Source organism: Bufo bufo, chromosome 3, assembly GCF_905171765.1.
Source record: "Bufo bufo chromosome 3, aBufBuf1.1, whole genome shotgun sequence".
NCBI lineage: Eukaryota > Metazoa > Chordata > Amphibia > Anura > Bufonidae > Bufo > Bufo bufo.
This window is the reverse complement of record NC_053391.1, coordinates 657,000,592-657,016,009: the sequence shown is the minus strand read 5'-3', so window position 1 is coordinate 657,016,009 and position 15,418 is coordinate 657,000,592. Positions and strand designations below refer to the sequence as shown.

The 15,418-nt window shown below is 44.0% G+C and overlaps 1 protein-coding gene across 1 annotated transcript in view; it reads right to left on the bottom strand.

Annotated features, from left to right (window-relative positions):
• Nucleotides 1-3,609: 3,609 nt before the first annotated feature.
• The window catches only part of TRPC6 (transient receptor potential cation channel subfamily C member 6), a 226,089-nt gene continuing 214,280 nt past the window's right edge, over nucleotides 3,610-15,418 (bottom strand). The window contains exons 10-12 of the mRNA XM_040426299.1: nucleotides 11,912-11,995; nucleotides 7,713-7,788; nucleotides 3,610-4,360 (exon numbers count right to left, since the gene is read on the bottom strand). Of these exons, the coding sequence (XP_040282233.1) occupies nucleotides 4,218-4,360; nucleotides 7,713-7,788; nucleotides 11,912-11,995 (303 nt within the window). The 3' untranslated portion in view covers nucleotides 3,610-4,217. The remainder of the gene's footprint in view (nucleotides 4,361-7,712; nucleotides 7,789-11,911; nucleotides 11,996-15,418) is intronic.

Genomic DNA, 15,418 nt, shown 5'->3' with positions numbered 1-15,418 from the left:
CAAACCCGAACTTCTGTGAAGAAGTCCGGGTTCGGGTCTGGGTAGCAAACATGCCGATTTTTCTCACGCGGCATGTAAGGCTAGGGCTCCAAATGATCAACGTGAAGCCGTGACAGAACTAGAGTATTACCTCAACCACCTTCTTGTTTAAATGTTACCCTATGGGAAGAAGTGATCATCGCAAAATGTTATCACAACTCTCAGGTACAGCAATGTCACTATGGAGCAGAGCCTTATGGTTCTTAGGCAACCCTGTATGCCTCTATCATGAAAAGAGGTGACTGCCTACAGATATACTGCATCTCTTATTGTCTAGATTCTGATTTCTCTGAGTTGGTAGTCCGTCATAAACCAAGTTTATTATACAATCGGCCAATTTAAGATTAAAGGAAAGCAAAAAAGCGTCTTTTATCTCCTGCACGTATCTGGAGATTTTTGACTGTGCATAGTTATTCAAGGTTCTTATGCTATGGGGCACAAGTATGCCAGTCGGCTCAACCAGTTTTAGGCTTACAAAGGTGAAACATGTCTTTACTCAATATTAGGACATGTTTAAAAAGGTTAAAATCATCTTCACTTGAGCGTGTCAAAAGCAATCTTAGGGTCCATTCACACGACAAATGTCCATTTTGTGGACCACAAACCGCCAATCTGAAAAACACATCAGACGTGTGCACCCCACATTGTGGTGTGGACCCACTGACTTCATTTGTTCCGCGATCTGCAAGATGCGGCCAAAGATAGGATATGTCTTATCTCTTGTGGAGTGGCCGAATGGACCCAGAAGCACACGGGTTTGGTTTTGAACACCTTTTTTAATACAATTTTGACTTAGTGGTTAAAAAACATTTCACCTAAATATATCCTTACACACAGCTGCCAGTAAAATATAAACCGAATGCACAAGTCCAAAGTCATGTCCATCAATAGATGGTGCATGCTACAATCATAGCGTGCATCATCCAGCTCTGATCTTCCCTCAGAATTCATTCACTCAAGTGAGTGAATCTTCAAGAAAAACAGACAGGACATGGACATTATCTGTGAATAGTCCGTATAAAAATGGGTCCATGTTCACAGGCTGGAACACAAATGAATTTAACATCACTTATCTGAATGAGCCTTAGCTCTTTCTAGGTGTATGGTTACCTTTAGGAGCATTCACACGACCGTGTTGGTTTTGCGGTCCGTAAATCACGGATCCGTGTGTTCCGTATGTCTTCAGTTATCTTTCCTTTTCCGTTCCTCAAGTCCGTATAATACGGACGTGCTGCTTCCGTGTGTCATCCGTTTTTCACGGTCCGCAAAAAACTGAAATGGGACTGAAATGGGGTTTCCTAGAATGTTTTCAGTCCAGGGGTACGTTAAAAACGGATGACACACGGATGCATTTCCGTGTGCTATCCGTTTTTCACGGACCCAATGACTTTCTATGGGGCCACGGACCGTGATTTGCGGCCAAGTATAGGACATGTTCTAAAAAAAAACGAACGGACACACGGAACGGACACGGAACGGACAGCACACGGATGAGAATAAAAGGCATACCGCAATTTTCACGGACCCATAGAAATGAATGGGTCTGTGCATTGTCCGTCAAAATTGCGGAACGGACGCGGAACGGACACGGAAGAAAAACACGGTCGTGTGAATGCTCCCTTATTCTGTTGCAACTACATTATTTTTTTATACCGAGGAGCTTTACTGCTTTCTTGTCAGTGCGTGGATTATAGAAAGGTCTGCTGTATGACAGGAAGATAAATCATCTCTGCTAGTTGGCAATGTACATAACGGTCATATACTAGGTTTAACTTTCTCCTCATCTGATTGCTCTGATGTCTCTTTATCACTTACTTTTGTTAACTTGTCTTTTTTCAACTGTATTAACTATGTAACTATGGGATTTAACTCTCAGGCTACTTTCACACTTGTGTTTTGTGCAGATCCATCATGGACGGATTCGTTTAGATAATACAACCGCATGCATCCGTTCAGAACGGATCCGTTTGTATTATCTTTAACATAGCCAAGACGTATCCGTTTTCTATTGTGCTAGATTGTGTCAGTGAAAACGGATCCGTCCCCATTGACTTACATTGTGTGCCAGGATGGATCCGTTTGGCTCAGTTTCATCAGACGGACACCAAAATTCTGCTTTGGTGTCCGTCTCCAAAGCGGAATGGAGACTGAACTGATGCAAACTAATGCATTCGGAGCTGATCCTTTTCCATTCAGAATGCATTAGAATGCAAAACTGATCCGTTTTGGACCGCGTGTGATAGCCCTGAACGGATCTCACAAACGGAAAGCCAAAACGCGAGTGTGAAAGTAGCCTTACACTGCTTTCCTGAAGAGATTACTGTTAAATTAGTTGTAAGTAAGCAGTATAATTCTCCTAACTTGTAAATACAGTACAATAAAAAAAAGTTACTGATAAGGAGACATGAGAAGTTCCGACCCCCTCGACACCCTAAGAACGTGCCCTCATGTTCCTTGTTGTAAATACGGCCCTGGCTTATGTTGTTTATATTAGTGAAGGTACACATTTGAATATGCACTATATCAGTTGTATAACTTGTAATTTGAGGACCAGAATTGCTGAATATTTTGAATTCTGAACACAGAAATTTGTCCAGCTCTGTTCTGCACTTTGTTAACTATCAGGGAGAGAGATGGATTTTATGCAGGTATTAAAATGTATTAAAAGGGTGAACAGCCCAAAAGAATAGGCAATGGGAGGAAGGTTCTCCTCAGTTGTGAAGCATTTTGGATTATGACTTTTTAAGACGTTCCCCTAAGGGTATAAACTTGATTTAACTGAATTTCTATGGATATGTATTGCTTACTTGAGTGTGTTTTACTTGTTTCCCATTCCATTTATATTGTACTTTAGGTTTTCCATGTGCTCTAATGCATTTTTTCCCCAGCGTGTATTTAAACACGTAATCATTATTTTATGTTATGCTCTGACTAAGAGCGCCCTTGACATTCGAAACGTGTAAATGAAGATGATTTTAACCTTCTACATGTGTCCTTATGTTGAATAAAGACAGAATTTTAATTGAGTGCTGAACCGCTTCACCTTTGCTGGGTTGCTTTGGAATCAGCCCTCTGTTTGTGCCTTAAGAACGTACAAGGAATCATCGTGGATAATAGGTACATGTCACTGAGGTTCCTGGCCTCGGTGGAGTAAGAGCTGTTTTTTATTTGTCAGCAGCAGTTACTGTTTGACACCTTGATACTTAGTATGGCTGCAATAGCTGATCTGGGACAGCTCTTACTGGGAGTAGTCAAAGTGCTGGGTGGGTGACTACTCCCCATGTTCCAGGCTGGGTTTTGCCAGGCATAACAACCAGCCAGCACTGCCAGGTGATGATGATTACCTCAGTCTGACAGTGGAACTCAGGAGGTCTGTGTGCTGGGATCTGAGGCCTGTGCTGGGCTGGAGAGCGGAGACCCGTGTGTCAGGGGAACAGGCCGCCTAAAGCCTGTATTTGAACTTTCTGAGGCAGAACTGCCACCAAGGTGACTTTTGTTATATTAACTTGCCATTGGGTGTAAAGTAACACCAACACTGCAAAAGTGATGTTTTGTTTTTGGCATCATGTGTGAATAAGCACTGAAGTTGGAATTACGAACTTGTATTTTGCTTCTGTACTGCGCCCGCTTATCCTAACTACCAGAGCGAATCCCCACAGTGCACTGAGCATTATTTTGAGGTGACTGATCCTACTTCGTTTTATTGTACTTTTAAGCTCATCATTCTTTGGTCCACCCACAATATATTACCATTACCGTCATTCACTCAGGGCCAATATTTTATTATGTTTTCCTCGAAAGAAGATTGTGATGGAGGTCACAAAATAAGAAACTGCCCTGCTCCCTAACTTTTAAGAAAATCCTTGAAAGTATCCACTGATAGTAACAGGGTTGACAACCTCTTTCCATATTACGCATTAGGACATATGGACATCATAAAGGGGGATCTAGCACACAGCGGTTCTCGATCAGACAAACTGAGTTTCTCCTTGAAGGATAAGGAAAATAAGTAACGGTCTTGTCACTCTAACAGAAGAGCAACTTATTACAGAAGACAGAGAGGTGAGCTAGGATTTATTTGCACCGTTCAAAAGATGAGGATCCCCAGCAGAAGAGGAGACTGTATGGTGAGCTAAGGCAGCGAATATGCCAGGAGGAACATTGCCAGGCTTATTGGTCTACTCTTGTTTTTTTGGGTCAATTGATAATCTTTCCCCAAGTTTTCGAATGAGTTCTGCAAGGTCCTCTGTGTTGTGAGTCTTCTCTTCAAGGAGTTCATAGCGGAGACTTGAAATATCTTGTTTTATTTCCTTTAGTTCACCTGTAGAGAACAATGGCATTAATTGTTGGTTTTGCAGATATGCAGTTGTAAGAAAATGGAAGTCTACCCTTTGGAATGACCTGGATTTCTGCATTGATTACTAGTAACATGTGGTTTGATTGTCACAATTATAGAAAAAACACAAGTGAACTAAACTAATGACACGCAAATAGTTGTTTTGTGCCTTTTATTGAGGACTCTGAGCAAACATCCATAGTGCAGGAAGAAAAAGTAAGTGAACCTCTGTGTTAGTAACTTCTCCAAGAGCTAATTGGCAAGAAGTGTTTCATTAAGGCCTCATGCACACGACCGTTGTGTGCACCCGTGGCCGTTGTTCCGTTTTCCGTGATTTTCTGCGGACCCATTGACTTTCAATGGGTCCGTTGAAAACTCGGAAAATGGCCCGTTTGTCATCCGCCTCCGTGATCCGTGTATCCTGTCCATCAAAAAAATATGACCTGTCCTATTTTTTGGACGGACAACGGTTCACGGACCCATTCAAGTCAATGGGTCCGTGAAAAAACACGGATGCACACACGATTGGCATCCGTGTCCGTGATCCGTGTCCGTAGGCTACTTTCATGCAGACGGATCCGAAGATCCGTCTGCATAAAAGCTTTTTCAGAGCTGAGTTTTCACTTCGTGAAAACTCAAATCCGACAGTATATTCTAACACAGAGGCGTTCCCATAGTGATGGGGACGCTTCTAGTTAGAATATACTGAGAACTGTGTACCTGACTGCCCCCTGCTGCCTGGCAGCACCCGATCTCTTACAGGGGGCTGTGATCGGCTCCCTCCCCAGTTTGAATATCATTGGTGGCCAGTGTGCGGCCTCCCCCGGCCCCCCCTCCCTCCCTCTATTGTAATATCATTGGTGGCCAGTGTGCGGCCTCCAGTGTGCGGCACCTGAGGGGTTAATTGTGCGGATCACAGCCCCCTGTAAAAGATCGGGTACTGCCAGGCAGCAGGGGGCAGTCATGTACACAGTTCTTAGTATATTCTAACTTGAAGCGTCCCCATCACCATGGGAATGCCTCTGTGTTAGAATATACTGTCGGATCTGAGTTTCACAATGTAACTCAAATCCGATGGTATATTCTAACATATTGCACCATATTGTGTCAACGTCAAACGGATCCGTCCACATTGACTTGCATTGTAAGTCAGGACGGATCCGTTTAGCTCCGCACGGCCAGGCGAACACCAAAACACCATGTCCATGGATCCTCCAAAAATCAAGGAAGACCCACGGACCGCAAAAAAAAAACGGTTGTGTGCATGAGGCCTTAGGGTATGATTACTGTGACGAGGCCGCACTAGTGATCGAGTACCGTATCACAGAGATCCCTTTACCAGTCACACACTGCTAATTATGTATCGCCGTCCTCAGTGCCTGTAGCCTATCAGAGGCTGGCACAGGTGACGCAATGATATAATCATCTACACACCACCTGAGCTGGGCAGCGTACAGTTCCGGACACGGGTTGGAAGAGGCCTGCATCACACTGCTGTCAACAGCATGGAGGTAAGTATTTGGGTTTATTGTTTTTTATTTGGCACCATGCTGTTGGGCCACTATTGTGGGGGTGGAGCACTATGGGGACATCTACTGGGGGCACTAAATAGGGGCATTTTAGGGGGGCACTAAGGGGCGTTTTTGTACTGGCACACATTTTAAGGGGGCATTTTTGCACTGGCATGCATTATAAAAGGGGATTTTTTTTGCAGTGGCATGCATTTTATAGAGGTTATGTTTGCACTAGCACACATTATAAGGGGGCATTTTTGGACTGGAGCACATTATAAGGGGGTATTTTTTGTATTGGAGCACATTATGGGGGTATTTTTGTATATGGCACACATTATAAGGGGGTATTTTTGTATATGGCACACATTATAAGGAGAATTATTGCTACTGGAGGAGTATGGAGAACATGATTATTAGTATGGGCACAATGGGGACATTATTACTATTAGGGGCACTGTTAACACTAAGTGCACTCTGGCAGATAATTATTGCTATTGGTAGGGACGTTGGGGAGAACTATTACTTTAGGGGCATCACACAGTATCAGCTTAGAACAATTATATTTAGGGGACATTATGTTTGCACTATTAGTGTCAGGGACACCATTTGCTGGGCACAGTTATTTTTTAGGATACTGTATGCCAATAATTATTGCAGGGGCACTATCTGTGTGGTACTAGTATTTTCTGAGGAATTGTTTCAGCAGGATAGTATGGAGGAGCACATTGGGCACAGTATTGGGGGTGCTAGGATGGGGTGTTCAAAAGGTGGGAGATTGATGGAAAAGTAGAAAACTAAAATGTCTGTTTGTCAAACTCTGCAGAGACAAGAGAAGGCTGAAAGAAGTCATCATGGCGGTCTGGTCTGAATGGAGAAGATGAGAAAAGAGAACGTCTACATCAGAGGAGACATCGCTGGATGTAAGAGGTATGGGGTGCTGTATTACCCTGTATGTTTTGAAGTGCTGTATGTAATGTTTTCCAAGTATGTCTTTTAGGCTAGGGCTACACTGGTCGCGGACAGGATTACAGAGTAGCAGTGATTCCATACAAATGAAAGGGATTGCCGCGGCAGTCACAAGAAATCCAGCAGTGCTGCGATCCCATTCATTTCTATGGGATCACCACAACTGTGAGATCCTGGCCATGACCAGTGTCGCCATGTAGTTGTAGCCTAACAGTAGGGTTGGAGGGAAGGGTCTAGGTTAAGAATTTGGCATGAAGGGGGTACTATTTACATTTTTGCCTCAGGCAGGAGAAAGGCTAGGTGCACCCCTGCTCCCTGCAACAAAGCACTGAGGGAAGGGGGACCCAGGTTGAACTCTTGCACCGGGGCCCATAATCCTTTAGCTATGCCCCTGCGTGTGGCCATACTACTAGCCGGAGTGGATTGTAATTAAACTAATGAGACTGCATTGTTTAGTCGGTCTGCATTGTTAATGGCTGCACGGCACCTGCAACCACTCAATGCAGCACCTGAGTGGTTAAACAGAGGGAACACGCTCCCTTGGTCCTCCGACAGGAGCCTCCATCATGTAATCGCAGGGCTTGAACGATACATCACTGCACCGACGTAGCATTTTTATGACAGCATGAAAGCTATGAACACAAAACCTAAAAACACAGGGAAAATGAATTTGCTTGGTTCTTAAGGGGTTAAAAGGGTTTTCTCTTCATGGAAAGTGCTGAAAAATTGTGATCTCTTTCTGATGCTAGGGGTTTGACTGCAAGGCCCTCCACTTATGCCCTGCCGCCCGGTCACAGTCTTTCCCTGCACAGCGACGATCTTCGCCACATGGTACTTGAGACTTTTAGTTAACTCACCTTCATTGACTTCATCGTTCTCCTTGTCCACCTGAGCTTTCAGCACGTATCGCTTGATAAGACGCTTCATTATTTTCTGTGGGAAACAAAATTTCCATAAAACTGATGCAGAGCCCTATAACAGATCCCACCAAATCCTTGCCAAATGATCCAAAAGCAGGACCTTTGTGTATTAGGCGAATCCATCTGCTGTGTGTATTTTACTGCCTTCTATAGGACGCGGGTAAGGCTACTTTCACATCTGCTTTTTTGCTGGATCCATCACGGCATAATACCACCGGCTGCATCCGTTATGAACAGATCCGCTTGTATTGTCTCTAACACAGCCATGACGAATCCGGCACTAAAACCATTGTAAGTCAATGGGTGCCGGATCCGTTTTCTTTTGTGTCCCAGAAAACAGATCCGGCATAATTGATTTACATTGTGTTTCATGCCGGATCCGTCTTGCTCCACATCCCATGACGCACTCAAAAAACGCTGCTTGCAGCTTTTTTCTGTCCGCGATGGGAACGCAGCCAAACGGAAGGGAATGCATTCTGGTGCATTCCGTTCCAATCAGTTCACTTTTGTCCCCATCGATAATGAATAGGGACAAAACGGAAGCGTTTTCCTCCGGTATTGAGATCCCATGACGGATCTCAATAGCGGAAAGGGAAAGCGCAAGTGTAAAAGTAGTCTACATCTACTATCTTACCCCAACTAAGGGTCGCATAGTTACATACGTAGAAAATATGGTTGAAAAAAGACATAAGTCCATCAAGTTCAACCAAGGGATGGTTGGGGATTTGAATTTAGGGAAAGGAAGTGAGATCCTGATTTCTACACATTTTCATAAGCAAAAATCAAAGCCTTTTTTTTTTTAAACTGTCCCCTGTTCCTGCTGTGACCACGTCCTGAGGACGTCTATTCCACAGATTTACAGTTCTTACAGTAAAGAAGCTTTGACACTTCTGGAAACTGAACTTTTTCTTCTCCAGTCGGACGCAGTGCCCCCTCATCTTTTGAGGGCATTTGACATGGAGCAGTTTTTCACCTTATTTTTTGTATGGCTCATTTATATACTTGTACAGGTGAATCATGTCCCCCTTTAGACGTCTCTTCTCAAGACTAAATAAATGGAATTCTTTAATCTTTCTTCATAACTAAGACCCTCCATGCCCCTTATCAGTTTAGTCGCTCTCCTCTGTACTTTTTCCAGCTGCAGAGCGTCCTTTCTATGTACTAGTGCCCAGAACTAAACTGCATATTCCAGATGAGGCCGCACCAACGCTTTGTAAAGCTGTAATATTACATCCCTGCCCCGTGAGTCCATGCCTCGTTCAATACATGACAATATCCTGGTGGCCTTAGAAGCAGCTGATTCACATTGTGCTGTAATTTAATCTATGATCTACAAGGACACCCAAATCCTTCTCTACAAGTGACTCCCCCAGTGTTACATTCCCTAGGACAGTGGTGGCAAACATTTGGCACAGGTGCCTGAGGCGGCACTCAGAGCCCTCTCTGTGGGCACCCGCACCCTGGAAAAAGTCTATGGTGTACCAATATGCCTTAGACTTTTCCTGCCCTTCATCAGCGCAGGGCGCACTATGAACGGCACAGGCAGCGCACTGAATGTAGGCAGGCTAATATAGCTACATGATAAAGTACATGGAAGATATACCATATTAGACTGTAGTATTCAGGATAAAATACCATGTCGGCACTTTGCGATAAATAAGTGGGTTTTGGGTTGCAGCTTGGGCACTTCTCTCTAAAAGGTTCGCCATCACTGCCCTAGGACATATGATGCATGTAGATTGATATCCACATTATCCACTATTGATTATGATGCACAAAATAAGCAGTTGACAAGTTCAGCTCTGCTGCATCTGCACGTTCTTTCTTACAGGCTATGTGATCTACAGTATATGTCTCATCTGGACTATCTCTGTTAATATGTGCTATGAGAGGATCTATGGCTATGGGGGAAGGGGGTATTTTAGACTATATAACCTTCTCGGCAGTTTAGACCACCTTGGGACTCTGACCACTGCTTTGTCCTAAGGGCACAAACAGAAAAATAGCAGACACTGAAGAAAATAAAGAGCAGAAGTATCATTCACGAGGTACAGTAGTGGCTTAAAGGGGCATTCCCATTCTATACAGTCATTGTATATTGCTAAGATGTGCCCTCATTTTATAATTGTGGGGGACAATCAGCCATAGGAATGAAGGTAATGTAGTGTTGATTTAGCAATGAGTCCCCCTCACCCCTCCTGGCCATGCGGCTGTACAGGCAGGGGCGTACATAGAAATCATTGGAACCCATAGCAAGAATCTGAATAGACACTTACTCTTCCCACTAACCACCACCTGCCCTGGATCCTCCCCTGCCACACCCCAGCAGCGGCAGCCATGTAAGCATGAGGAGCGACGCGGGTGCCGGGGAGCGGGGTACGTATTAGGCTACTTTCACACTTGCATTTCTATTTTCCGGTATTGAGATCCGTCATAGGCTCTCAATACCGGGGGAAAAAAAACGCTTCCGTTTGGCCCCATTCATTGCCAATGGGGACAAAACGTAACTGAACAGAACGGAATTCTCTAAAAAGCGTTCCGTATGGTTGCGTTCTCGTATCGGAGAGCAAACCGCAGCATGATGCAGTTTTCTTTCCATCATAGGATGCGGAGCAAGACGGATCCATCATTATCCACAATGCAAGTCAATGGGGACGGATCCGTTTTCACTGACACAATCTGACACTATAGAAAACTGATCCTCTTGGCAATGGTAAAGATAATACAACCGGATCTGTTCATAACGGATGCAGACGGTTGTATTATCAGTAACAGGAGGGGTTTTGCTGAGCCCTGCCGGATCCAGCAAAAACGCTAGTGTGAAAGTTGCCTGGGCACACTGTCCTCTGTATGAGCAATTCATCAGATTTCGTTGGGGGGGCTGGAGCACACTGTCCTGAGTCCTCTATGAGCCTTATATACAGAACAGTGTTCCCCAACCCTGCAAAAACTCTGCTTGCTGAAGCCAGGCTACCTTGTACTGTGGACATTTGCCCCTATTGCTACTATGCAAAGTTATCAACTCATTACTTTACTGCACTTGAAAGGGTTAACTTGCACTATGATTTATGTTGTCGTTTACTGTGTTATATTGTTGAACTGCATTGATATCTTTATTGTAATATATCCGGTTCATTTGCACTGTTATTGCATTATATCTGCACTGCACTGTGGAAAAGGTTAATGCACAGCCAGCTGATACTGAGAGACGCTGGGACTTTCTATCTGTGCACTGAGAAGTTAGAAATCTTCCACGGTTACTATAAGGGACTATGCAAAGTTTTGGAGGGAAAAATACAGACACACTGACCTTTTGACTGTCTGGTTTAGATATGTTGTTTACATCCGAAGACGTGTTTATATGTCTGTAAAAACTGCTTAGTCATTCCCATAGACCTGTATTGAAACGCTATGCAAGTCTGACAGACTAAAATTGCAAAATTGTGTCTGTTTAGGCTGTGCTTCTCCACTCCACACTTCCCACTTGAAGGTTGTAGTTAAGTTAGAAACTGTATAGGAGAGCAGATAGAACCCCTAGATAGGGACCGGTGGTTAGTAGGAGAGAGTCTGCAGATAGGTACCAGTATTTGTTATAAGAGGAGACCCTGCCAGACTACACAAGTGACCAGAAAATGGGGCTCAAGTGACATTGAGATGGGAATACTCTGCCACAGCCCTTTGACCAGAAGGCCAGCTGCCAACTGAGCCACAGACCCTGGGCCACCAGCCCTTGGGCCGGGGTACCAGCCATTTGAGAGAGAGGGACACTAGCTTAGGCCTTTCCGCAGCACAAAGCCATTTTCTGCCAAGGAGGAGACTGGAGAAGCCAGGTCAGTGCATCGTCTATATTGGTTTGTAGTTGAGTTCCTCCAGTAAAGTAGCACACTGCTTTACTGCAGACCCTGACTCTCTGGACTTATTTCCCATGGGGGTGCACCATGCCTTACCATCCCCTCCAGAGAGCAGCAAGATATGGTGACACCTCGATGGTGTCCGGGGAACCCAGCGTGGTAGGGTCCACCCCAAACCTGGCCACTGCACATCCCCTTCTTTTGGTCCCAGCATTCGGAGTGATCATAGTGATGGCATACCCTATGGGAATACCCCTTTAAATATAATAAGAGCAGAATAATTACCTGATATCTTGTGGGTGGATGACTGATGTTGTTTAAGTTGCCATCTTCAGAACTTCTTATGCTCGAGTGTTTACTGTGACCAAGCTGTGATTCAAATGTAGACATCTGCATATTACTGTTATTACATATAATGCATAAAACACACAACATTATCTCTAATATCCTGGCCACTGCTATAAGAGGTGTAGAGATAGGAGTCTCATTTGAGGCCTTGTGCCTGCGAAGGCCCAAAGGACTCTTTGACACATAAGGAGACACTAGTATTATAAATGACACATGGTTGGGGTAAACCTGTAGCACCACATTTATCATCCAGCCTGAGCAGCTATGATAAATCTGCTGCAGGTCTAGACAGCCGGTCTAAGCTTATGCCATCTTTACGATTTAGTAAATCTGTGCCGATGTGTTGAAAAATTACCTGTCACTTTATATAACAGTCACCATGATGGATAGTGGTTCATATTCTTATAACACAACCACAATACTCTGTCTCAGTTACTTCCTCAGTTTCACCACTGGGTGGCAGTCACACACCACTGCTGAGTTACGTACATTTCTATTCTGCATATAACTTCTTGAATGGGAGGAATTGATATTAATTACTGTGCCGGGTGCATAATAATATTACCAGTAATTACTGGCAGTGGCATTATCAATACCAGAGACGCTAAAGACTACCATGGGCCATAAATGAAATACATCACTGATAAATAACTACATTAGTCCTTATTAAAGCTTATTAGTAGAGATGAGCGAACCAAAGCTGACGAAGTGGAATTAGTTTAGAATTGGAAAAAAGATTGTGGGGGAAAAAAAGAGAAAAAAAACGATTTATAAGTGCAGGGAAAGGATAGGAATCATTTCACAGCATCTTAGTGCAGGGAGAGACGTCAGAAGGCGCTAGGGACATTGATAGGAAAGTGATTTACAAGTGCAGGGAACGATTATTTGGGGATCCAAATAGTCATTAGACAGCTCAGTCATTCAAGCTTTTTGTTATTGAGCTGCAAGTCTTTTGTTGAAAAGCCTTTAGAGGCTTATATCTTAGTATCTTACTCAGTACTACAAGAAAAATATACACACATTTCACTTCTACAGCTATTTCTGTTGAAAGCGTATAGGGGCGTAGTTCAGTACAACAAGAAATATATATACGCACTGCACTGTTGCAGTTATTTCTGGTGAAAGCATATAGTGCGTATTTCAGTACTACAAGAAAAATATATATGCACTTCACTCTTTAATTGTTTTCTGGTCAAAGCATATAGTGGCCTATTTCAGTCCAACAAGAAAAATATATTCTCAGGTCACTTCTGCAGTTATTTCTGGTGAAAGCGTATAGGGACATATTTGAATAAAAAAAGACAAATATACAGTGGGATGCGAAAGTTTGGGCAACCTTGTTAATCGTCATGATTTTCCTGCATAAATCGTTGGTTGTTACGATAAAAAATGTCAGTTAAATATATCATATAGGAGACACACACAGTGATATTTGAGAAGTGAAATGAAGTTTATTGGATTTACAGTTTGTGACGCCAGTGCCGGTAACGGTGGCACACCGATTTGTATGGAATAATTGAGGTACACAAAGTTGCAGTGAACCAGAACTTCTTTTACTGAACAGTTCAACTATATACAGTCTTTAGTTAGTTCCATAGGTAAAAGGTTGGTAACAGGCAGGCTTCACATAAATGGCAGGCAAAGACTTTGCAAGATACTCAGAGGGAATAACACTTACAGATCAGGCTGTAGAGATGTCGCGAACATAAAAATTTTCATTCGCGAACGGCGAACGTGAATTTCCGCAAATGTTCGCGAACGGGCGAACCGCCATAGACTTCAATAGACAGGTGAATTTTAAAACCCACAGGGACTCTTTCTGGCCACAATAGTGATGGAAAAGTTGTTTCAAGGGGACTAACACCTGGACTGTGGCATGCCGGAGGGGGATCCATGGCAAAACTCCCATGGAAAATTACGTAGTTGACGCAGAGTGTGGTAAGTTGAATTCGCATTGCGATTACAACTTAGATCTGAGATCCTAATGGTTGTATTGCTAGAATTGACGAATATAACGGATATAGCACTATATTCTCAATCTTCGTTATATCCTAGCAATACAACCATTAGGAACCCAGCTCTAAGTTGAATTCACAATGCGATTAATATAACCTGTAATAATCGCATTGCGATTACAACTTAGGTCTGAGTTCATAATGGTTGTATTGGTCGCGCCATCACGTGGTAAAGGGGAACGGAGGTGTGACTCACTGCAGCCTGGTGAGTGGTGGGGCGCCGCAGCAGCTGCCCTGCAGGAGTCTCTGGTGCCGGGAGGAGGAGGTAGGTAGAGCGGCTCTGACTTTATAGACCAAATTATTTTAATAATACCCCAATAATAATAAGTTAATAACCTAACCCCATTCATAAATTACTGGTGGATTATTATAGAGACGGCCCCAGGCCAGGAGACATAAGGGGTTGGGTTGAACTGTGGGCTGGGGCCACCCGGCCACATTTACTAATCTTTGCTCAGGGGGGCCCTCATAAATATACACTGCTCAAAAAAATAAAGGGAACACAAAAATAACACATCCTAGATCTGAATTAATTAAATATTCTTCTGAAATACTTTGTTCTTTAAATAGTTGAATGTGCTGACAACAAAATCACACAAAAAAAAAAAATGGAAATCAAATTTTTCAACCCATGGAGGTCTGGATTTGGAGTCACACTCAAAATTAAAGTGGAAAAACACACTACAGGCTGATCCAACTTTGATGTAATGTCCTTAAAACAAGTCAAAATGAGTCTCAGTAGTGTGTGTGGCCTCCACATGCCTGTATGACCTCCCTACAAAGCTTGTGCATGCTCCTGATGAGGTGGCGGACGGTCTTCTGAGGGATCTCCTCGCAGACCTGGACTAAAGCATCTGCCAACTCCTGGACAGTCTGTGGTGCAACGTGACGTTGGTGGATAGAGCGAGACATGATGTCCCAGATGTGCTCAATTGGATTCAGGTCTGGGGAACGGGCGGGCCAGTCCATAGCATCAATGCCTTCGTCTTGCAGGAACTGCTGACACACTCCAGCCACATGAGGTCTAGCATTGTCTTGCATTAGGAGGAACCCAGGTCCAACCGCACCAGCATATGGTCTCACAAGGGGTCTGAGGATCTCATCTCGGTACCTAATGGCAGTCAGGCTACCTCTGGCGAGCACATGGAGGGCTGTGCGGCCCTCCAAAGAAATGCCACCCCACACCATTACTGACCCAATGCCAAACCGGTCATGCTGGAGGATGTTGCAGGCAGCAGAACGTTTTCCACGGCGTCTCAAGACTCTGTCACGTCTGTCACATGTGCTCAGTGTGAACCTGCTTTCATCTGTGAAGAGCACAGGGCGCCAGTGGCGAATTTGCCAATCTTGGTGTTCTCTGGCAAATGCCAAACGTCCTGCACGGTGTTGGGCTGTAAGCACAACCCCCACCTGTGGACGTCGGGCCCTC